The sequence below is a fragment of the Podarcis melisellensis genome (genome assembly GCF_964234715.1).
Source record: "Podarcis melisellensis genome assembly, chromosome: 10".
In the NCBI taxonomy this organism is placed as follows: domain Eukaryota; kingdom Metazoa; phylum Chordata; class Lepidosauria; order Squamata; family Lacertidae; genus Podarcis; species Podarcis melisellensis.
In genome coordinates, this window is record NC_138542.1 from 46,874,909 (window position 1) to 46,899,583 (window position 24,675).

Below are 24,675 nucleotides of genomic sequence, written 5' to 3' on the forward strand. Positions count from 1 at the left end.
TGGTGCTGCAAAAATTGTGGCATTTTAGCTCATTGGTATCTCACATCAGGAAGGACTTCAGACCTTTTTAAGCTGTCTCACCTTTTCCTCATTGACTTTGCAAAGTTCCACTTGGCTATATCTGTGTTTAAAAAGAAGCCTGGACTTTGCCAAGTACAGGATTGAGAGATGGTGTGTCGTGATACCTTATTAATAATCTTAAATATGAGTGTCTATATATAGAGATGCCTACCATAAGCAAATTGTATAATGTTAAACAGTGTGATTGTCTGTGACAGTTTGAGTGTAGTCAGTACCTAAGACATATTCAAAATGTTGGTTTTCCTTTATCCTATCATATAACACCTTTTGTGTCTTTTAAAATTATTTCAAAACAAGTGAAATCTACATGGTGTGCAGGCTTAAGTTCCTCCACACTCCTTCCACTAATGTGTAAGTCTAAGGCTTCTTGTAATTCCACAGGCGCATGCTTTGAAATAGCTGTTGGTTGTTTTTCATGAGTTCAGTGAGACAGGCTGTATCATTGCTTTGCCTCAAAGGAAGTGTGGAGGTTTTTTATGGGAGTTTATTTTAATGGCTGTAGCTTCAAAGGTGGGTGGGTTGGGTTGTGGGGTAGAGATGTATAATGGGAGATGGAGCAGGGAGACTTGTATTAAAGAGAAGACTTTAAAGGAGAAAAAAAATGAAATATTTTATGAAGCTGCAAGAGAGGAACTATTATACTGGGTGGGGGTGCATACTAGTCAATCGTGTTTTGAGATTGCTTGGTATGTTTGTGTGGTGTATGGTTTTGAAGTTTGTCTAATATTTGTAAAAAGGAAATGAACAATATAAAAGGGAATTTTAATAGGAAACTCTTCAAATATTTTAACACGTGTTCTTGGCAGATTCCTCCCCCCCCCTCCCCTAGAGTCTCTTGTCACTTTGGTTTCTCTGTGTTTCAGAAGAGTAGGACATTCACCTTTCTTGGAGGTGTTGGAAGCTGTTGTCTGTTAGAAGCTGACTGATTTCATGTATGGTACCTCCAATGGCATCAGGTTGGCTCCCCCCCCCCAAACAACTTGTCAGTAGTGAAAGGAGGATGGGGATCAACAATAGCTTTGGAATTTGTTCCAGAAAAAAAAGGTCCCAGACTAGAAATGGTCTGGTGGGAGGGCAGATTTGCATGAAATGTTAAACACAGTTTTTAATTTCTCCTTCATGACTCTCAAAGCAGTGGGATGAGGGGACACACCTGTTTGAAGGCAGTGGAATAAACCCTTGCCCAGAGGGTGAATTTAGCTATTATTATTAGAATTACATTTATATCCCACTACTTACTGCATCCCACATCCCTAGTCTGTGATCCCAACATGGCACTTGTGGTTCTCCCTCTCCTCTTCACAATGACCCTGTGAGGTAGGTTAGACTGAGAGATAGCGACTGGTCCAAGCTCACCTAGTGAGCTTCATGATTGAGTGGTAATTTGAACCCTGGTCTCCCAGATCCACTGCAACATGCAAACCTCTACACCGTATTGGTTCCTGGGGCTGTGTTGAAAGTGTGTCTTCAGATGTCTACTTTCTCCACAGATTAGTTAGCGTGGCACTTGATAAACGAATGGGAATTAATCTTTCTGATAACATGCGAAGTAGCTTTAGTATAAAAGTGGGATGCCGCCTGGCACTCATGTCACAAGCTTCTGTTTCCTGAATACAGATACCAGCTACTCTTGTGCCATGGTGCCAACACATGGGATGCATCCAGCACCATAATTTTGGTGCAGTGATGGCTGATGAGGTGGTACCATGCTGATTCCTCTAGTCTACTTAGAACAGCAGCCATTGGACTGGGATTAAGAACATAAGAGCCTGTTGGATCAAGCCAGTTGATGCCTTTGAGAAGTGTGAAAGCAGGACCAGAGCACAGCAGCTCTCCTCCTGCTTGTGATTCCCAGCAATTGCCATTCAGAGGCATACTGCCTCTGACAGTGGAGGGAGAACACAGTCATCATGGATAGTCACCACTGATAGCCTTATCCTCCATAGATTTGTCTAATCCTCTTTCCAAGATGGTGGCCACCAAAGGGATTAGCAGTCCCTGTCTGTCTCATAGTTGAGTTGAGCTGGTTGAGTTACTAGGTAAAGGTAAAGGTACCCCTGCCCGTACGGGCCAGTCTTGACAGACTCTGGGGTTGTGCGCCCATCTCACTTAAGAGGCCAGGGGCCAGCGCTGTCCGGAGACACTTCCGGGTCACGTGGCCAGTGTGACAAAGCTGCATCTGGCGAGCCAGAGCTGCACACGGAAACGCCGTTTACCTTCCCGCTGGTAAGCGGTCCCTATTTATCTACTTGCACCCGGAGGTGCTTTCGAACTGCTAGGTTGGCAGGCGCTGGGACCGAGCAGCGGGAGCGCACCCCGCAGCAGGGATTCGAACCGCCGACCTTTCGATCAGCAAGTCCTAGGCGCTGAGGCTTTAACCCACAGCGCCACCTGTGTCCCAGGGTTGAGTTACTACTGATGCTCTAAAACTACATCACTGAAAGTACTTTAAAGGCCATTCCCTTGAGGAGGCAGGTGACAAGCAAAGCCTTGGCAGATAGGTGATTGTGAAACCAATTGGATGGAGCAGGGTTTAGTTGACTGCATCAGTGGTATCTTCTCCATCTCCATGCAGTATGATGACTCTTGTTGGGATCAGAGGCTAGGGATATGGATTGCGATAAGTAGCCCACAGATGCATGAGTCACTCCACTTGTGCAGTACCAGGAGTCGCTCTGATGCAAAGATAAGCCTTCTGCTTTGGCTAGCATTTTGACCACTTCTTTGGCATTAGCAATCACAGCTCCTAACCAACATCCCTAGGGAGTTCTATGCTGCTAAGATTTTACCAACCTGGTAGCTCATTTGCTTGAACATTCCCCCTCCATCTCTAGAAAGAACCATCACTCTTGAAGGGGGAGAGTCAGATGCATGTAATGCTGGAATGTAGGGTTGCTTGGTTTTGCCTTGAAATTTTCCCTTTTACAGTATTTGGCACACAACCTCCAAAAGCAGATTGTGTTCATCTTTCCTGTTAAGTGGCAAACCTTGTACCTGACACGTTCTAGCCACCAGATGGTGACAGAGGGCTACTGTTAACGGCTTCATGATTTGGGCTGTCTTTTTGCCTTGAATCATTGTGAATTTTAATGTAATAGAGGATAGGATACATCCTGTATTCTTTTGCGTCTGTGCCATGTTTGTTGTACTTCTTGTTCTTAGAGAGGAGAGTTTGAATGGGGGGAGGGGAGGGAGAAAGAAACTAGTTTTGCAAAAAAAGAAAAGAAAAAAGGTTTTTTTAAAGGTAATGAGATTTTTACAGACAGAAGGATAGAGAATTTAAAAATATTAAATGCAGTGATTGCACAAACTGTAGTGATTTTAGCTGGTCCTTAAAGAAAAGAGTATTTTTAGTATTTGTGTGGTAGGGAGGGTGGTGTTCAGGCCATTCAAATTGGGCAAGGGAAGAGTAAAAAGTAACAGTGTCTGAGTTGAGAAAGCAAGTCCATAAAAACCTATTTTCTCTTCCCTCTACCTTCTTTTACTTGGGGCAAAGGGAGGAAGAATGCCTCCCATCTTTCCTTCCTTTCTGGATATGATTGATCCAGAGTTCAGCCTGGTTCTGGCAAAGCTTTGTCAGAAGGGCTATGTGGCATGTTATCCACTTGCAGATGAACAGTTTAGGCATCAATATGACCTACTGAGGTGAGAGCTATTTGATGAAGTGGGACATGTTGCTGCTTTGTGGTTGTTCAGTAAGTAAAAGTATCTAAGATACCAGGCAAGCAGGAAATATGTGTTTTAGCTGTGAACCAAACAAACTATTAGAAGCTGGCAAAACTTTCCTCATAATAGGTCAACCTCAATGTATACTGGGTTTCATAACAAAGAATTCCTTCTAATTAATCTAATTCACTTTACATCTTCCAGGTACATTTTACCAAGATGTTCTCAAGTGGGTAACAGCCTTGATATGTGAGGAAAAAGTGATTAGGACCTTCGTGAGGGTAACAAACACCAAACTAATGATGGCAGCTTGGGTTGCAGTGATTGCTTTCATTCTGAGCCCTGAGGGAAAGCAAGGTGAAAGGAGCAAGTATGTGATCAAGATTTTAGCAAAAGAGACATGGAAGGGGAGATTCCATTAAAAGGGGGAGTGTTGGTTGGGTGTGAAGATTGTCCCCAGAATTTATGTGGCACTGACTGGTGGAGAATGGGCTGGCACTTTCCCTCCTGTTCCAAAGTGTCCAGATTGGCTTTTTCCCCCATAAGTGCCAATGCAAAATCTGTAGAAGAGACCACCCCTCGTCCGCTTCAGTATCAATTTTCAGACAGCAGAGGAATAGTCTCCTGGTGTTTATAGGATACACCCTAAGACAAGAAGGATGAAGTGTGACAGTTTTTGTTGGAGGAAGACTGTCCTGCTACTTGAGCAGTATATTTCTTTGTGGAAGTAGCTTTCATGTTTATCTGTTGCTTGCAAAATTACACCTTTGCTTCTGTGCTCTTAATTGCTCACTTCTTGTAGTTAGCAGCAAAGCATAGTTGAAATGGAAGTTTGGAATCTGTTTAGGAAAAAGTATTAGATCTCCCAGAAAGCTAAATCTTTCCTGCTAGGTTGTCCAGCTTTCTGTATTGTGCAGAGAACTCATTTTTATCTGTTCACTATTACCTCTTTTTCTCATCTGTTACCAACCAGTTGAACTGTGATATCCTTCCTCAGGGGGACTTCAGTCCCATGTCTCTGTATGTGCTGACCTATATGTGATAATTGGTTATCAGTAGGCTATGGGTGCATGCAACGGGCAGTGATAGGGAAATTCTGAGAACAATACTCTGGGCCTGTGATTCCTGGTGAGCTGCTGAAATACAGTGTCTCCCGTCTCAGGAGAATTCCCCTCTTTGCTCAATAACTTAGTACCCATTTTGGCCACGGAGAACTACCAGCAATCCTACCTCCATTATAAAATGGGTGCTATCTGAGCTGAGTCTTCCTGGTTAATAAGCTCCCATGTTCCCCCCCTCTTGTGTTTAGGGGAGTATTATTTCTTGTCCACCATCCATGGAAGCTGCAGTTGTGTGAGTGAACAACATTTTGGGTAACTGACATGGAGGAGAAAATCAGGAAAAGGCATCCCCCCCCCCCCGTGCCAGATAATTAGGAGAGGCCCTTGGTCTCAGGAGGTATAAGATTCCACGTGGGCCTTTGGTAAAGAAATGTAATAGGCCTGGAATGGATTTCACACTTAGTGCTCAGAGTCCTTCTGTTATGAACCATCATGTTGCTATTCCCCCTCCCCCCTTGCCTCTTCCCTTGAGGCTTTGCACTGTTTTGCCTGGTGCATCCTGTGCTCCAGTGTTGCTTGCTTTGCTGCTTTTTTGACTGTCCACTAGTGGTGCAAGAGCTGGGATCTTATTTTCTTATTACTGAAGTGTGTATGTGTGTGTGTGTGTGTAAGTAAAATCCTCCACTTAACCCACCACAGTGCTTTGTGTTATGCAAAGCCAGCATGGGCCAGTAGCATGACCATAAGGCTGAGAACTAGGAATGTCTGAATGCTGTGATCTGCAAGCCACTTGGCTTCCAAAGTATGTACTGAAGGAGGCTGTTCTTATGAAAGCTGCTCCCAGCACTTATGAACAGCCCTAATTGTATTTAGTATTTTTCCCATAAAATGTTTAGCTTTCATCTAAGTCAGGTTTTGCACAGCCATGAAAGAGGAGCCTGGTGTTGGAATATTCTTCTTCCATGTATGGCTTCCTTTCTCAGTTAATGCAACAGCAACACCCTGATTGCCTCGCAGTCTCTCCTGCCCTACTTGAGAGGTCTACTGGGTCTTCTTGAGATTGAAGTGTCAGGGTTACTTATGTATGGCATATGAACAACATCTGAAGCCACCTTTGTCCCATTTAGTTCTTATTGATCCAACCAACCCAATGTTGGTTGATGGGCAGTGGCACTCCAATATCTTAAACATTTCAGACAGAGATTTTCCCCCCAGCCCCTCTTAATGAGGGGCGTTAGAGATTCAACGTGGCCCCTTATTGTTTTCAAAATAATGTGGTTTAACACTGAGTTAAGACCTTCTCCCAATGTCATTGTTATGCCCTTTGTGTCAGTTCCATGTTTTCCTGAACGATTAATTGTGCCATCTATTTCATTTCTCTTTTACTCCAGTCTCAGTCAAAAGATTTTCCTTGAAACAGAAAGGTGGCGTGACACTGAAATGCATCTGTGCATTTGGATGTGCCATTGCCACAGATCATAGGACCAAGGCTGTGATTGTTCGAGTGTAGAATTTAGCTTCGGCTCTGGAATTCAGCATCTTGTAAGGGATTTGAAATTCAGCTTCGTAAGAAACTGCATTCTTTATCCTTTTTTTTAAAAAAAGCTAACTTATGGCTGTAAATATAAGTTTGAAAATGTATGAGCAATGCATGGCAAAGAAGCCACAGTGGGGCCTGAGCATGGGTTCACAGCCCAGCATAGTTCCACTTGTGCCTCCTAATGACTAGCAGTAGCAGAGTAAATGGTGCAAAGTAAGCAAATCTATGCAGATGTACTTAACCTTGCATGACTTAGGCATGTAGCAACCTTGGGTGAGGGCAAAGTTTAGATTATCTCGTTGGAGATACATAATCTCTTGAACTACAGAATACACTCAGCCTTCATTAAGACTTAATCTGGAATGCGAAATATTTGGTCCACCAAGCCTTGGCATCCAAACCCCACTCGCTCTCTCCAGGCCCCCTTCTCCCCACTGTTGAGTGGTAATCTCCAATCAGCTGAGCTTTGTGGTGGGGGAGACCCCCACACATGCTGTTCAGCTATTCAGTTTAAATATCAGCAGTGAGGAAGAGGGAGCTTGTTGTATTTCCTGTGCTGCATGGTGAGAAAAGGAGCCCTTTCCTCACTGCACAGCTTGGCAGTAAAATGGGCTGCCCGTGGAGAAAGGGGCTATACTCTTCCTCAATTTATATTTCTGTGTTTCTGTGCTGCATTAAGATAGGGGAGCCCTGTCTCTACTTGCAGTAGAGAATTCAAGTGAGCTATCTAGTCCATTGCTGGTATGCGGAGCCTGTCCACTTTCCCATGAGGGACCCATTACTGATGCTATGTCAAGTAAAAGTAACATCTTGATGAAAGCCGTGTGGTCTCAGAGCTGCTTCAATACATAAGAACTTGATAGGGTTAGGCCAAAGGCTCATATACCACCTATTGCTGTCTCCACTGGTAACCCTTATTGGGTGTCATATATGTAATAGGCAGCCTGAAGGCTGCACTATGCTTAATTGTTTATTCTTTGGGTTGCTGATCACTTGCCAATCTGCAGCTACAATATACAAAGATTCTGCAGGGACCAAGTTGGTCCCTCTGGTTTGCTAACATCTGGGGATTATTTCAGTCACTTAATTGGTCGTTGCCAGTACTGAATAAGTGGGGATTAAAATGTATGCCTTTCTGTGGCTATATTTCTTCCTTCTGTGTAGCACAGGATGATGCTGTGTAAGGCTCTCAACGTTATAGCTGTTGACAAGGAAGAAGCATTTCCAAGATGGATGCTGATGATTCCTTGTTAGTCTGAAGCTTTCACTGAAGGAAATAAAGGCATGCAAGTGATCTGGAGAAAAAACTTCTATACAATGGGCAGTAAAACGATAATTTACAAATGAGTATATTTTGCAGCTTAACATTTGATTGGATTCATTTAAGTCCCAATTCCAATGTGCTGAAAACCCATTCCTATTTTGTATAGCACTTAAAAAAAAATTGCAAGCACATGCTTTAAAAGTTCAGCACTCCCATACTGTGGCTTCTAATGTGAAGTACTTTGCTATTTTAAATGGGGGATCCTCTTCCATTGTTCTTTGCCTGATCACCATGCTTAGCATTTATTCTAGTCTCTCACAGAACCAGCCATTCCATACTGTTTTTTCCCAGACACAAGAATGACTTGTAGGAATTGTCCTATGTCATTAAATAGCATAGTGGGGAATATTTATTACTCAGAGACTGACAAGGGTATTGCTGAGACTCCTGAGTCTTTCAGTATCAGTCCTTATGCAGTCAACACATGTATGTTATATTTTGGTGCCGGAATCACATGGAGGAACTTTCCAACGTTGCATGTATAGTAATGTGGGAAGCAACTCCTAGTTCTTTACAGTCAGGCTTTTCAGTGGAGCAAGAAAATAATGTAGCAACTCAACTATTCTTCAGAGACTGCTGTATGTGTCCCATGTAATTAGTGGAAGATTGCCCTGTGGTATTCATAGGCCATTATCAGTAGTAGAAAGATGTCCCCTTAACCTGGGAATAATTTATGGTTTTAATCTGGAGAATACTGTTGCTCATAGGGCGTGACATGCAAAGAATGTGGGACACCTGTGCAGATGCAAAAGCTAGGCAGCAAGTTGGGTGGTGGATATTCTCCAAGATGAATGCCACAGGGGGCAAGGGACTGGCAGAAAGTTGGGACTTCTAAGGATGCAGTTTGTTTCATGGTGGCTGCTACCACCAGCCTAAAGTAAATATATCTAACCACGGCTTTAGTGATGTTCCTGGTGCTTATTCCCCCTCCCCACATTCCTGCAATTTTATACTCAAACCAATTCATCTGCCACATTTCTCTTTGTGAGTTCTCTTGGAGAAAAGCCTCTTGTTCCAGGAGGTTCAGAATTGGTGTTTGCTCCTCTTTTACGCTCACCCTTGCACTTGCCAGTGCCAGGCCTCAACCTTGCCAGACATGCTGCTGATGTCAGTGTGATCCCATTGTGAACCTTTTTAATACGCAAGGGCTTTCTAAGGTGATGGTGGCACTTGCTTCGAACCTTACAAAACTGCAGTCAATTGAGAGGGTTAGTGTAAGTCTGCACATTTGGCTTTTGCAAAGTTGAGGCCTTATGCTAAGTTTTGTCGAAGGGTGAGCTGAAGTTGCTGTGTTCTTGCCTCTTGGCGTATGAAATAGGCTTTAAAAACCAATAACTAAATATATATCTGGTAACTTTTTAATTTTGGCAAAAAATGCATTTAATGAAACAATTGTGCATGAATGAAGTGTTATCTATTATTTTTGTCTTATTCATTTTTAAATATAGTGTTTGCATTTGCTTGGTTGCTTTTAAAAATCCAGTTCTCAGCTGGCTAAACTGTCTAGAGTGGATGGATGGGAAGCATAGTGGGGTGGGTGATTGAATCACCACCCCCATTGGCATTTCCATCAGAAAAGTGGCTTGCTCCAGGTTTTGCGGGGGGTTGTGCTAATTACTCTTGTGTGCTTGTACATTTTGTTCTTTCTGCTGCTCTTGAGTATTGTATCAATGCCAGAAATGGGGAGTTAAAAAGATGAACCCCAATAAATTGTTACATTCCAAAGCTTCTTGCCTTTGTTGTATGTATGTTTGATCCCTTCTAACTTACAAAAATACGAATGACCAAATGCAAGTTTCCTCTGCCCTGGAATGGGCTGAATCACTTTGTTTGACTCTGATGGTTCATTGCAGGGCTGGGGGGGCATGATCTACATATTCACTTCTCAGTTCAGTGCCTTCGATATGCAGTGCAATGCACTCAGCTCTTGTGCATCCAAGTACCTCATTCACTTCAATAGCAAATGCCTTTCTTTCTCCTCACGTTGGAAACAGAACTGCATCTCACTGGGCTTTGTCTGCAAGTTTCGCTCATAGATGTATTGGGGTTTGTGAGTGTACAGAAACTAGCCTTCTGTGCAAAGGTAAAAATTATATTTGTTGGCCCACCCACTTTTGCACATCTCTGGCATTTGACTCTCAAAAGGTTGCCCAGAAGGCAATGTAGCCTTTGGGTTGAAAGAGGTTCCCCATCCCTCCTAGATACAGGATTAGAACTTTCAGTATCCGCCACTGAAAAGGATTGATTGAAGGAGGCGGAAATGGCCTCTTCCCCACCCTGCTGGTAACGGAGGGGAAATTTGGTTCAATTTGCAGTTTACCACCTCTCCATTTGAACCTGGCCTGTCTTGGTACTTTGCCTTTCTGCATCCTGTTCCTTCAGGAGAGTTGGCAGCAGCAATGCGTCCTGAGTGGCTGTTAATTACAGGCAGCCTTTTGAAAGAAATCCTTTAATCTCTCTCAAAGCTGCTAAACTAGCATCTGTCACAAATACTGCTTGATGCCACACCTTCCTTTCTGAAAGAAGCAGGGGAGGATGGAGGAGAGAAATAGCTATTTCCCAAAAAGGCAGGATTAGGAAGCTGGAATGGGAAGAACACTGCATGGGTCCAAATAGAACAGGGGTCGGCAAACTACGGCCTTATGCGGCCTGAAAGTGTCATGAATCCAGCCTGCATGGCCATTTGAAAACCCCCGCCAAGTGTCTGAGGCCAAAAGGCCGCGTCAGCGTTTACCTCAACACAGCGCAGGGTGGCAAGCATCTCCAACACTGCTTTTCAGTGATGAGGGGACTTTTCAGCAGTTTGAATAGAGTTGACCTTGATAACCTGGCTACAATCCAGCAGGAGTTCTGTCCAACCATATTTTCCATTTACAGCAACTGATACTTTGCACTTTAAAATTTATATGAAACACAGGATTATCCAGAACTGCTAAAAGTCTAATTGTGCCAGATTCTTTACATATATACAGTTACAGGTAGGCATGGCACTGTTGTAGACAGTGAGCTGGAATGGTGTCATCTGCTAGATTTAGTCCTAGCTTTTGGCAGAATTCCTTTAAAATATTTATTCATCCTTTGGAGAATGATTGCGCCTTTGGAATAGGGTGGGCATTTAAGGAAATACATCCTGCACCAAGGGTGGGGAGCGTCTGTTCTACTATCTAACCCTCCAGGCCTACTAAGTACTTTTCCTAGGCTGCACCCCACCCTGGCCCCCTTCAAGTGTTTTTGCTTGGTTGGAATGAGTTCTTGAACGTGGTAATGCCGAGTTTCTTTCGTCCCTGAATAGAGTGTGGAGAGCAGGAGGTGAGAGCGAAGAAACCTCAGACATTAGTGTGGCTGGAACGTAGCTGACTGTACAAAGGGTAAGTGTCACCGCTTCAGCCACTTTGCCTCTTCCCCTCCCTATTATTACCATGTGGCCCCCATAAGGTTTCCCCTTGAGGAATGTGGCCCTTCAGCTGAAAAATGTTCCCCATCCGTATCCTAGACTCAACAGTTTGAAGCTTAAGGTGACAACTCTTATACACAGAGTTGAAGTTGCATGATTATAGCCAGCTCTTTGTTGAATATTGTAAATCCCAGGGAGAGGAAGAAAGCAATAAACAGAAAAAAACAACAATATACAAAAATGACAAAGTCATATAAACAGACCTAATAAGCAATAATGTAACAATTTCTGTTATAACATGCAAAACTACAATAACAAAAATCAATATTTATAATTTAGCCAAATATCTAGGTAAAAACAAACACATTCAAACAGATGAAGCAACCAAAGGTCTTAGCAACAGTCCCTTCCCCTGTTTTTCACCTATAGCAGCCCATAGGAATGCTTCAGTGTCTGGATGTCACGATCATTTCTTGAAACCGCAGTAGTGTCTGTAATGGGTCATTTGTGGAGTTCTGTCCAATCCACCAGACCTTTGCAGGAAACCATGAGCACCTGCAATTTTGCCAATTCCATGATATCTGCAACCTTGGCTTCCCGTATCTTCTGCATCAGGGAGTGGATTTTCCTTATTCGTTCCTCGGAGATGCATCCGAAATGTCTGTGAGTCTGTCCATACTCTTGAGATGTGTTGTTGTTTGCGACTTCTGCACATTTCTTCAGATGCACTACAAAGCCGCGCCAGGAAGCCCTCAGGCAAGTAGCAAGGGCCGGCTGCTTTTGCCAGTGGCTGAGGTCATGCAAGGGGTTGAGGATGCTGCCCAGAGATCCCCTCCTTCCTGGGCTCCGTGGGGCTTCCTTGCCTGAGCCTCTTCCCTGGTTGCTGATAGGGACGGGGCTGAATTTAGTTGCCTGGAGCTCCCTGCAGCCACAGTACCCCAACTGCTGTCAGTAATCGAAGAAATTGTATAAATGGAAAATAAAGGGGGGGGGGTGAATGGAGGATTTTGCGCTGAGCTCTCCGGAGCTGAAAAGACCCCGACCCTTCTGTACACGAGGTAGGGCCAGACTGGAGAGGGTGGGATGGCTCCTCCCCCAGGAGGATTCTAACTGGACCCTACCTGCCTGCAAGAGAGGAGGAGCCAGCCCCTAACAGGACTGCCCTCCAGGAACCCTGGGGATAGAAATTCACAGTAAGAACTTCCATTTTTTCCTCTGTGCCTCTCACCCCCCAGTCTTACCCTGACTGTTGCCCACAAGCATCTACAGCAAGAAATTATGTGCTATGTGTCTCTCCCCCCCCCCCAATATAGGTACATAATTATTATTACTGTAAGCCTTCTTCATATGCTAAAGCCACCTTAAAGCCGCTTTCTAAAAATAAGAATTTTTTTTTGAAACTGTCGGTAGCAAGCAGGCAACTAAATTGATCTTGCAGACCTCTCTGGAAGTTGATGTCTCTGCTTTTCTTTTTTATTAAGGTTTTGTGATCCTGGTATTACATTTCCCTGAGACAGGGCATTTGTCCACGACTCTCGGCCATAATGTAGGAAACAAACAGACTGACAAAGGTGAATAAGAATAAATGGAATTAATAAAGAAGGATTTTATTGAAAGTTAAAACAGAAGCCTCATGAATTCTCACTCAGTTCCACTCTGGAAACCAGACCACAGCACTGCCAACATCCATGTTCACCACCTAGCCTGCTTGATTATAAAAAAATTCAATGAAGTTGTTCCAAATCTTCCCATGTTTCTCAGAATTGCACTGCTAGCATAGGTTACCTGATCAAGAATACCTTTCATTGTCTAGGATTACTCCACAACTTCCTTTGTGCAGCCAAGCCCTGGATTTTTTAATCCTGTGAATGATATGAAAGTGCATAATAATGGATGTAGGCAAGCAGCCTGTTAGCCTGAAGATGAAAGAACTCTAGTTAAAGAGCATTGTTTATATTTTAATTTTGTTTGGTGGCTGAGGATTTTTTGCTGGAGGAGTTTTAAGGAGAGCCTGAATGGTCATGTGTTAGGTGAGCTTCTTGGTCATATAGGTGCTGATTTCAAGATGAGATTCTACTCAGCAGCTAAAGAAAAGCAGGATATGCATTTCCCTGAAGATCTCAATGCTGCATAACCATGACTAATATCCACAAATACCTGTGACCCTGCAATGGAACGCATGATTCTGTATAGTAATTTGTGGCATACTCTGTGCGCTCAGCAGGCAATGGCATTTATCTTCTATGAGCTAGTAGTCATGCTAATACATTTTCCACAATGTCACACAAGATGTCATAAATACGAGAAAGAAGGTGAGCTAGTACAGGCCATTGAATTAAATATAGCCTGAAAATATACCCTGTGATTAAGTATACCACCATCTGTTTGAAAATGAATCACAATGCCTTTCTATCCTGAAAGGCGTCATAGAGAGTGACTGCAAAACTCAACCAAAAACCCCATATACTGCCAGAACTGAAAACATCCTTCTCTTGTGTTTCCACATCAAAAATCATTTGAAAAGGAGCTGGTGTTCACATTACAGGGACTATAATTGTTCATGAAATGCTCTGTGGATTTCTCTTAATGGCACAAAGTCCTGTCCAAGAAGCCAGTCATGATCCCTATAGCAAGCCTGCCATGGTGCATGTGAGTGGGCACAACCAAGTATGGAGTGTTTTCTTTATTCAAAAATTTCTATACTGCGTCTTAGCTTGACATGGGATTGCAAGGCAAAAGATGAAGATCTGTAGTTTATATTGATTTCACTCCTAAGAAAACAAATACCCTGCAGCAATAGACAGCAGTTGATGACTGGGGAACGATGTGTACTCTGCATGTGCTAGAGGCACTTCTATAATGCTAGCAAAATACCCATCATGAGACATGGATTTAAAAGGAGGGCTTTTGTAGTGCCCTCGTTGAGATTCCTGTTGGTGAAGGCGAGACCACCCACTATCCAGAGTGGAGGGTAGAATTTGCTGCTGCCATACCAGCAGTCTCAAGTATAGCACTTTATATTTCTAAGGGAAAGGAATGACAATCATTCACTCTGCACAGGAGTAAAGTAAAGGAGTGCACTTAGGGAAGCCACAGAAGTAGCAGGAAATCTGCTCTCTTCCCTTGCTAGCCTCTAGCAACCTAAGCCATTAAGGAGCAAGCCTACTCTGATCTGCACTGCTGCATCCTGGGTTTTGTTGTATATACTATAGTTCTGAGCATATTTAGGAAACTGCTTTTATACCAGGTCAGGTTATTTGTCCATCTATGATTTATTTATTTATCCATTCATTCAATAAATGTCTGTCAACAGAGCGAGCCAGCAGTAAATCACACTGTTCAAAGTTGGAGTTAACTCTTTATTAGCAAAAGCACAATCTTTCAAGACTTGGCTGAGTGTCAGGCCTAATAAGCCCAGCAGCTCATCCCCGGTAGATCTTAACCCATGAATCAGTTGCTGAGACTGAAAGTCTCCACTTCCCCACAGCTGTCCCACAGTTCCCTCCTCTCCAGGGTTTTCCCCAAGCAATTGGAGACTGTGTCTGTGTGCAGCCTCTTGCTGCTTTGCCCGTTTCAGCCCCCTTCAGGTTCTGGGAGACAGGAGGGGAGCTTGTTGCAGCAGGAGAGGGAGACACCTATGACATGAACTGGTTAAGAAACAGTAAGCAGAGAGTAGGAATATGGAGGTGGGGAGAATCACATATATGCTTATGGGTCTGAACTGGTGGTGTCTGACCTAGAACAAAACCCTGGGCTCTGAAAAAGGTAAATTCCATGCTAGGGATCGTTAGAAAAATGAATTGAAAACAAAACTGCAAATATCATGTTATATAGGTCTATGGCAGGCATAGGCAAACTCAGCCCTCCAGATGTTTTAAGACTACAGTTCCCATCATCCCTGACCACTGGTCCTGTTATCTAGGGATATGTGGGAGTTGTAGTTCCAAAACATGTGGAGGGCTGAGTTTGCCTATGCCTTGTCTATGGTGTGATTGGATTTGGAATAACATGGGCAATTATGGTTGCTTCATCTCAAAGAATATATTGTGGAGTTTGAAAAGATTCAGAAAGGGACAATCAAATGATCAAGGAGATGGAGCAACTCATCTATGAGGAAATATTGCAGCACTGTGGGCTTTTTTGGTTTGACTAAGAGGCAACTTGATGGAAGTGCATAAAATTATGTATGGCATGTAAAAGTGGAGCAAAAAAAGTTGCCCCACCTTCTCAGAACACAGACAAAAGAAAGCACTTCTGGAGGCAGTGATGGCTCCCAACTTGCATGGCTTTAATAGAGGATGGGACAAATTCAAGGAGGTAAAGGCTATCCATGGCTACCAGTCATGATGGCCATGCTTTCCTTCCATGGTCAGAGGCTGTATGCCTGAAACCACAGGAGGAGAGAACCCTGGAAAGCCACTGCTGCCGGTCAGTGTAGACAATACTGAGCTAGATGGACCAGTCGTCTGATTCTGCATAAGACAGCTTCCTGTGTTCCGATGACTGGATTCCATACTATGACACCTGCTGACAAGTCAGTCTCATTAAGATCCCTTTGTTAAAATTCCACCATCCCCCTTCACCAAGCTGTTTGTTCCCAGACAAGTTCTTCATAATGCTTAACAGCATTCTTCCTGGAAAAATAATATCTACACAGATACACATGCAAAAATTAAAGCACACAGCAGGATTCACAGTTAATTATTTACAAAGGCATTTCTCCTCTAGTCAAGCACTTCGAGTAATTGCAGTCAGTTTCCCAACGCCAATAAATATTTTCCTCTCCAGATAACACTCATCCTCATCCAGACCATTAGAGGCAGCATTTACTATTAGCAAAATAGAATATTTATCCCTTATAGGAAGTGGATTGGACAAAACATAAGAATTCACCCTTTCCAACAGTCTCTCTTTAATTACCTACAGTCCAGACTGATCTGTTTGGCAACCAAGTGCCCTTCCTCCTCACCCCATTTATCTTTTGCTTTACACTAAAACTTATAAAGCATTTATTCCTCAGCATTTATTTCAGCTCCTTGTCATGAGGAATGGTCAAAACATGCATAGTGCAATTCTGTACAGGTCTACTCAGTAGTAAGTTCCACTGTGTTCAGTGCTGATTTCTTTCTAGCCAATGTGTTTAGGATTGCAGCCCTAATTCTAAAAGCCATCATATCTCTACAGGCATGCTCTCTGTTAGCTTCCAGAATACAATGCAAGCACAAGCACCAAATAATTAATAAATGCCAGCAACAATAATAAAACAGACACCCACCCACACAAATGCTAAAATCCAATACATAATTGCAACCCAGACTCCCTCGGAAGAGACAGCAAAAAGAAATGGATCTTGAGGACTTTCCTAATGGGGGATGGAGCCCGACTGAAAAAGCGTGGGGCTGTTGCAGAAAAGGGTCCTCTCATGCCAACCAACCTAATTATTCTCAGAGTGAGAAGTGTATCCAATGTAGAACTCAACATGTGAGCAGGCTGGTCTGGGTGAAGGTGGTCTTTTAAGTAACTCAAACCCAGACAGTTTCAGGCTTTAACTTTTAACGACTCATCCAGTGTAGCTGGTGCAACATAGGTATCACGTGAATTGGCTTCCCTAGTATTTGGGTGGCTGCATTTTGCAGTAGCTCAAATTTATGAACCATCTTCAAAGGCAACCCTAGGTCAAATGTGCTGTAGTAGTCTTGCCAAAATGTCATCAATGCACTGATAACCAAGAGAAGGCCAGACCTCTCCATTCAGTTGGTATGCCAACTGTAACCTAAGCACTTGTAGCCAGTGTTGGCACCTGAGCTTCCCTAGCTTGTGCCAAGTCCAGAACCCCCAAAGCTTTGATCATGCTTTGATCCAATCTGTAGATCTGAGGCCTTGAACAAGTCTTTGTTTTTTTGTTTCATTTGCTTGTTTTGCCAGACCAGGAAAACTTATCTCATGGGTCAGCAACCTTTCTCAACCATGGGCCAGTCCACCGTCCCTCAGACCATGTGGTGGGCCAGACTATATTTTTTTGGGGGGGGGGAAATGAACGAATTCCTATGCCCCACAAATAACCCAGAGTTGCATTTTAAACAAAAGCATGCATTCTACTCATGTAAAAACACGCTGATTCCCAGACCATCCGTGGGCTGGATTGAGAAGGCGATTGGGACCCATCCGGCCCCCGGGCCTTAGGTTGCCTACCCCTGGCTTATCCAATCAAGCCAGCTGCCAGTAATTCACTTTCACTCCACCATCCCAATTGCTTATAATGGGCACATTACTTAACTCTGGCCGATAGACCTCCCAGTCTGCTTTTGCCTCAATAGCTGGCAGACTTCTGCAATACTTCCAGAGAGGGGCCTGTCAGTTACAGGAGCCTAATTCTGCCTTCTTCCTTTTTGCAGAATACATGGGGTAGAGGAATCAATGAAGTGTTTTTCCCACACCTCTGCCACCAGCCTGCTGCTGATCAAAGCAACTAGCTTACTATTTAATGGTTATTTAAACCACCATTCAAAATAAATGACCCTCTCCAGTATTTACAATGATCAGCTTCCACTGTGGGCATCTACTGTGGCTTTCTTCAGTTCCTGTACAGCTGCTTTTTCCTGGCATCATTTCTTCTAGCTTTTTAGTCTTAATCATTGCTCCCAGGCACCTGGGACAAAGCATAGACAAAACATCTTGATTCTCTGCTATTATCTGCAATACTCAACAGTCCCTCATCAACCTCCTTAGCTCCAACTAGGGATGTGCAAATATGTCCATGTTGTTTTCTCATTTTCTTAATCTTAACTATGGTCCTCTGTATTTTCACATCAGTTTGCTTTAAAAATAATAATCAGCAATCTAGTGCAGATTTCTACTGTGTTCACAACACTCCCCTGATCTATCAAGCTTGTAACTCTATTAATAAAAGAAATGAAATTCATCTGGCGTGACTTGTTTTTGAGAACCCATGCTGGGTCTTAGTAGTCACAAAAATCCACAGCCCCATAGGCAGGCAAAAGTTGTTGGAGGTTTCATTGGGTCTTGGCCACTACATACAAAAGTCCCACAGAGGAATAGAGAGAGGGGCGGGTGAGAGAGAGAGAGAGAGAGAGAGAGAGAGAGAGAGAGGGAGGAAGAAAGCAAAATAGTACTAGGAACTGTTATTGGTGAAAGTTCATGATAATGGTGAAAGCTGAGTTGCAGATACTAAAAAATCAGGAAGGGAGCAAAAGCAAAGAATGTAATGAGCGATTTTTAACTGCCAGAAGACTAGGTAGATGTAAACTCAGGTCATGCTAAAGAAACAATTTCTATATAACAAACAGTTGTGTCTTGGATCAGTCAAGACAGAATACTATTCTTGTTTTAATGCTATAACATGCAAAGGGTCTATTGTAAGCATCCTGAAGCTCCAGGGGAACTCTGATTAGGGCAGGCAACAGATACGATAATGCAAAACTGCTTTTAAAAATCCAGAAATTCAAAACTGCTGAAAATCCAGACAAAAATGCTATGTTGCTGGCAATTTTGAAGGTGTGAGCCGGTCATGACAAAGCATTATTATTGCACAAAAAGTATTAACAGAAATGTGATATTTTGGAATAGTAGAGTTCATACAGAAAGCACACAACTAGAAACCTTGCCAGAGTTATAATGATGCTAACATGTTTTGTCATACTGCATTTTACAATTAATTATTTAGACATGCAGCAAATGGTGGTGGTCCTGTATCCTGTTTTCATTTATTCTTTTCTTGTCCCCTGTTTTTGTATTCCTGAAGCATATTAGAAGGCCATGTAGTCATATAAGATTTTCTGCTTTCATAAATAATAATAATTTTACAATTATAAAAAAATACAGTGCATTCATATTCAGTTACAAAGTTCTAGCAAATGAATCAACTATTTAGAAGAGCACTGAAAGGTAAGATCTGTTTAGGAAGTAAGATTTCAAATAAAACATATTCCGCAAATTAGAAGAAATTTCAGAACACATCTAAAAGGATGCCACTGTAATTAAATTGAAGCACTGAGCTTTTAAAAAATGGCAACTTTGTCCAAAATGGAGAATTTTAAAACATGTTAATCCTGATAAACCAAACATAAATTTACAACAAGTTAAGCAAAACAGGTGAGGAAGTATATAACAAAGGATCATAGAAATTTATTAAAGTACGTCAGAAACCAGATGCCAGCCAGAGAGGTAGAAGGACTATAAGATGGCAAAGGTGTGGAAAAGAAGCACCACACACAAAAGGGAAAGTGTGAGAGAACTCCTTGACTCATTCTTAATTGCGTGAGATGGAGAAAGATCCACACTTGAAGCATTTCCCCTGGTACTGCATCTGAAGAGCTATTTCATACAGAGGTGACAGACATGCAATTGACAAAAAGGAATGTGCCACAGGGGTTATTCAAGCTGATATTCACTCAAGAATCGTTAAGGAGCTCCGATGTGATTTTGTTGGTCCTTTAGCAAAAATAGAAATCAATCAATCTGGGATTGGCCTCTTTACCGGAGCACTGAAAGCCCCCTCAGTCCCTATAGCATTATATTATAGACCCTCCAACCTAACCTCTGCCTCGCTTAACCAGAAAGTATGGCTAGTGCTAAAAGGGTCACATACGGACCAAGCCTTTCTCGCTGGAGAAGGGCTAGGGGCAAAGAGCAACTAGGAAACGTGACTTTCTCATGTTTCCTCCTCGCCCTTTCACTGCCAGCTCTCCGTCGTCATTACGCTGCTCTCTTTACATCTCAATCCGACGGGTAACAATCCCGGGCACCGCGGTTTCATTCCCCTTTCCCAAAAGAAGAAGTGCTCCCAGGGCGATTGCTATTTCCCTCCATTCCCCGCCCCAGTGTAAAAAACATGCCTGCTGGATCGTGTGCGTGCGTGCGTGTGTGACAAAGAGAGCGAGAGAGGACTGGTGATTCTTCGAGGCAGCACCAACAGCGCCCTTCCTCCGCTCCTCCCGGCGCCGAAAGGGTTACGATGCAGCCGCCGGAGGGGCCCGGAGAGGAAGAGTCGATGACGTCCCCGCTCGCGCTCTCCAATCAAGATATAATCAACAGCCTTGGTTCAGGTGGCAGAAGGAAGCCGGGGCTTCTCCAGCAGCCCGTCCTCTCTCTCTCTCTCTCTCTCCAGCTCCCCGGCTCCTCTCTCCCCCACCTCGTGCCGCTTTCCCCTCCCGCCCCTTTTCTCTCTCCCACCCCCGGCTCTCCCCCTCGGGGTGCCGCTTTCTCTTGGCTGGGGTCGCCCTCGAAGCTGCCACCCTGAAGTTTCTGGTGGTGCTCCTGGCCGCAGGGATGCTGGCTTTCCTTGGTGCAATCATTTGCATCATCGCGAGCGTCTACCCTGCGGCCGGAGGCAAAGGAGCTCTCCAAGGTGCTGACAATGGCTCCAACGCCGCGGCCGCGGCCCTGCTGCCCGCCTCGGGCTCGGTCGACAAAACCCTGGGCGCTCTCCATGGTGCTGGAGAGAGCCCCTACGGGGGCTTCTCGGCGGGGCCCCACGACGCGCTGCTGGACCTGCTGGCCAGCGCCCGGCCGCAGCAGCACCAGCAGCTCTTCAGCCGCTTCCTGTGCACCCCGCTGACCGTCGAGTGCCCGTCGGAGGGGAGCCCGCAGGGGGACAGCCCCGGGGCGGCCGCCGCCAGCGAAGAGCTGCTCTTCCTCCAGAGCACGGCCGAGCAGCTGCGGCTGACGGCGCAGCAGCAGAAAGACCAGATCCTCATTGACCAGGAGACCATCCGGGAGCTGACTACCAAGCTGAGCCGCTGCGAGAACGGCCTTGAACTTAGTTTCCAGGATAGCCCCTCCGTCTGGGGCGTCCCCAGGCAAGACACCATGGGCGACCTGCCCTGGGACTCGCCGGCCATGATTCAGGAGCTCGAGGAGGCTGTCAGGACTCTGAAAGACAGGATCGACAAGATAGAGGTAAACATGAAAATGCACCGCCCTTCGTAAGCCAGTTCCTTTTAGGTTCTCCCTCTCCTTTACTATCCCATCTTTCGCTTCCCCTCTGCCCTAATGCACACGTTACCTTTACCTCCTTTGCTGTAAGCAGGAGTTATATTATGAGGCACTTAAAAGCCTACTCATAAGCAGTGGTTAGGGGAGACTCACAAGAGGTAAACCAAGATCTGCTAGGAAGTAACTGAAGCTCCACTTCCAGCATAGCAAGAAGACAGATGGCAACTTCATCTTGCTATAATAAATTAACTTCAGGGTAAATACTGCAGAGAAGATGATGTGCACACATACCCTCAGTCCCAGGCAGGTTTCTCTCCATTATTACTACTGCATCTCCTTGTTCATGGCCTCTCTCTCTGTGTGTGTGTGTGTGTGTCACACACACATTTTATCACACACATTGCCAATATTTTTAATTACCTCCCCCCGCAAGACCATTGCCTAAATTGTGGATGGGAGCAATCTTTCTCCCGTAAGGATAGGCTATTAGTTTGTGAACACTCATGTTCCCCTCTGCTTCTGCCCATAAGGTTGTTGTTTTTAAATTGCATTTTAATAATTCATGTAATTTAATCGTAGCTGTGGTATATTCTGGTAAATCACTTGGCCTTAACTGGGTAAGATGTGTGTGTCTAGGTTTGGGACTTGGGTGGAGGGTGACTGTGTGTGTGTGTGTGTGTGTGTGTATATATATATATATATAATGAGGGGATGATGAATACAGTGGTACCTCGGGTTACAGACGCTTCAGGTTACAGACACCGCTAACCCAGAAATAGTATCTCGGGTTAAGAACTTTGCTTCAGGATGAGAACAAATTGTGTGGCGGCAGCAGGAGGCCCCATTAGCTAAAGTGGTACCTCAGGTTAAGTACATTTTCAGGTTAAGAATGGCCCTCCAGAACGAATTAAGTTGTTAACCTGAGGCACCACTGTACTTGGCTGTTGCACTGAGCACATACATGTGAGTTACATTCTAGTACTCTCTGTAAGCAATCTCTTTGATGGCTCACAAACATTACCTGTTAAAGAAATAGGCTATGTGCAGAAATGTGCATACAAGCGATGAACAAACAGATATACTGAGATAAAACCAAAAACCAAATAGACACATGCTTGGGTCAGATTATCATCGCACACCCCACAGCCATTATGTCCCTATCATCAGAGCACATTTTCTTTCTAGTCACATTTTAATTAATTCTCGGGAGACAGAGTTTTCTTCTCTTCTGTTGAAATACTATATATTACGAAAAACCTGGGGGCATGTTACATATTAGAGCACCTGATAGTAGAAGTTTATGAAATTTGATACTGCATTAGGGGTTCCAAATCCTATTCAGTTTTGCTTTGAACTAATTATTGCTTTAATTCCCCACGAGCATACTCCTGTCTCTGTGTTATTAATTGCTTAAAACATTAATTTTATTATTTTCATGCCGCATTGCTTGATATCCGTATACCCAACAGTTACCAAGATTAATAAACGCAACAACATAAATTCTTGGAAATGGATTCATTTATTATTTTCTTCTGTTCCTGTTAAGAACTCTATTAAAGTCAAAGACATAGTTCTACTCCAGTGTCAACTCCTGCACTGCACATGGTATTACTAGTAGGCCAGTGTAAAATGCTTGGTGGCTCTGCCACTAGGTCATATTGTCTTTGGTTTTTAAAAATCACAGTATCTCAAAAGTTGTTTGATGAAGCTAGATATTATTTCACACCCCTGCACATTCAAGATATTGGCCCTAGGGCCTTCCCCCCACCTCTCCCCCCACACCACCAGGATTCTCTTATTACTCATCTTGGAATCCTTGCCCCAGATTTCTGCCTCCTGCCTGATTACAGATGGATGAGAGCAAACCTCACACAAAGAGCTACTGCTGATGTTTCCCTAGAGAGATGTTTTCTGCTTTACGGCTGCGTGAGAAAGGGAGAGGGAGGAAAGAGCTTTGAACTCCCATGCTCTGTGAATGTGCTTTGACTAGCTGATGCTGAGATCAGGGTTCCTAATCAGAGAGGTGCAATTTGCACCTTATATTATTTGCCACTGAGTGCACACTCCCAAAGGAGTGGAAGCCAATCCCACCTTTCTGATGAGTGAATTCATGTCAAGGATATTGGCAAACACATGCTTTTATTGCTTTCACAGTTTACATTTGTGTGGCTGCATGTGTACCAACAGAAAACTGTATGTGTGCACTTCTACAGTAGGTTCACTGCTGTATTTTTATGTACATCTGCAACCAGCCTTGCAGTTTTCTCCTTTGGCCAGACTTTAATGCTGTGCCCAGACTGAATCTCTGGTTCAGAGCCTCCTGTGGTCCTGGATCCTGGCAGAAGTTAGCAAGACTGTTTGTATCCCTGCTTTCCATTATACATCAGGGAGGTTGTTGTTGTTGTTTTAAAAAAGCAAAGGTTGGATGGTTAGTACAGTAATTATACACTGGTTGAACTTCCAGGCTGAATTCCTTTTAGAATTTGTGAGATCTGGTACAGTACATAGGTAAAGGTAAAGGGATCCTTGACAATTAGGTCCAGTCATGGGGTTGTGGCGCTCATCTCGCTTTATTGGCCGAGGGAGCCAGCGAACAGCTTCCGGGTCATGTGGCCAGCATGACTAAGCCGCTTCAGGCAAACCAGAGCAGCGCACGGAAACGCCGCTTACCTTCCCGCTGGAGCAGTACCTATTTATCTACTTGCACTTTAACATGCTTTCAAACTGATAGGTTGGCAGGAGCAGGGACCGAGCAATGGGAGCTCACCGCTTCACAGGGATTCGAACCGCCAACGTTCTGATCAGCAAGTCCTAGGCTCTGTGGTTTAATCCACAGCATCACCCGCGTCCGGTACAGTACATAGTCATTGGGTAAAGTCATAGCCTGCCCAGACATTCATAATAATCTTCAAAAGCCCTCTTCTCAGTGCCCCACCCTAACCACCACCATTGGAGATAAGGCAGTTAACTACTGGAGAGAGAACCTTCTTGATCCTTACACCCAGTTTATGGAACACTCTCTCCTCTAAGAAGCTCATCAGATGCTGACTTTCATGTCTTTCCAGAGACAGTTGTTCTCTAGATGATTTGAACCATGGCTCACGTAAGTCCCAGTCGGGCTGCATTAAGCAATGCACTTCTCTCTTGGATTCCACCTGGCCAGCTTGTGAGCTGGGCTATATGGATGGGTATATTCATAGTTCAAGATAAAGCCATGCTTGTTTGCTATTAATGACCATGCCTATAGCCTGTAAAACTGTTGAACTCAAGCATACAAATTTCTGCCATTCACTTTTACAACAGTCCTTTCGGAGCCCCAGTCTTTCAGATCCAAGTGTGATAGGCTGTCTTGTAGAGCTGCGTTTTTGACAGTGAAACAGTTAAAATATGTCCATGGCAATCACTAAGAGGCAGCACTGATAGTTCATTCCTTTCAGACAGCACTCTCATACAAGATCCCTTAATGGTGGAAAGCCCTGGTGGTTCATGTGATTGATTTGTCTGCAGAGTGTCTAGAAGAAATCTGACAGGCACACATTGTGCAAAATGCCCATGCCCATGCCAATCATGCTGGAGGTGCTGAGGAATCTATTTCTCCCCTCCTGATATAGGGTGATTCTATGCATGTTTATTTAGAAGAAAGTCCCACTGGTTT

General features: G+C 44.0%; 1 protein-coding gene across 2 annotated transcripts in view; it reads left to right on the forward strand.

Moving 5' to 3' along the window:
* The first annotated feature begins 20,014 nt into the window (after positions 1 to 20,014).
* Positions 20,015 to 24,675, forward strand: part of NPTXR (neuronal pentraxin receptor) — a 29,372-nt gene continuing 24,711 nt past the window's right edge. Inside the window, exon 1 of one of the 2 annotated variants that reach the window (XM_081928339.1) lies at positions 20,015 to 20,984. In XM_081928339.1, the coding sequence (XP_081784465.1) occupies positions 20,355 to 20,984 (630 nt within the window). In that variant the 5' untranslated portion in view covers positions 20,015 to 20,354. The remainder of the gene's footprint in view (positions 20,985 to 24,675) is intronic. The other variant, XM_081928338.1, reaches the window with a different exon arrangement.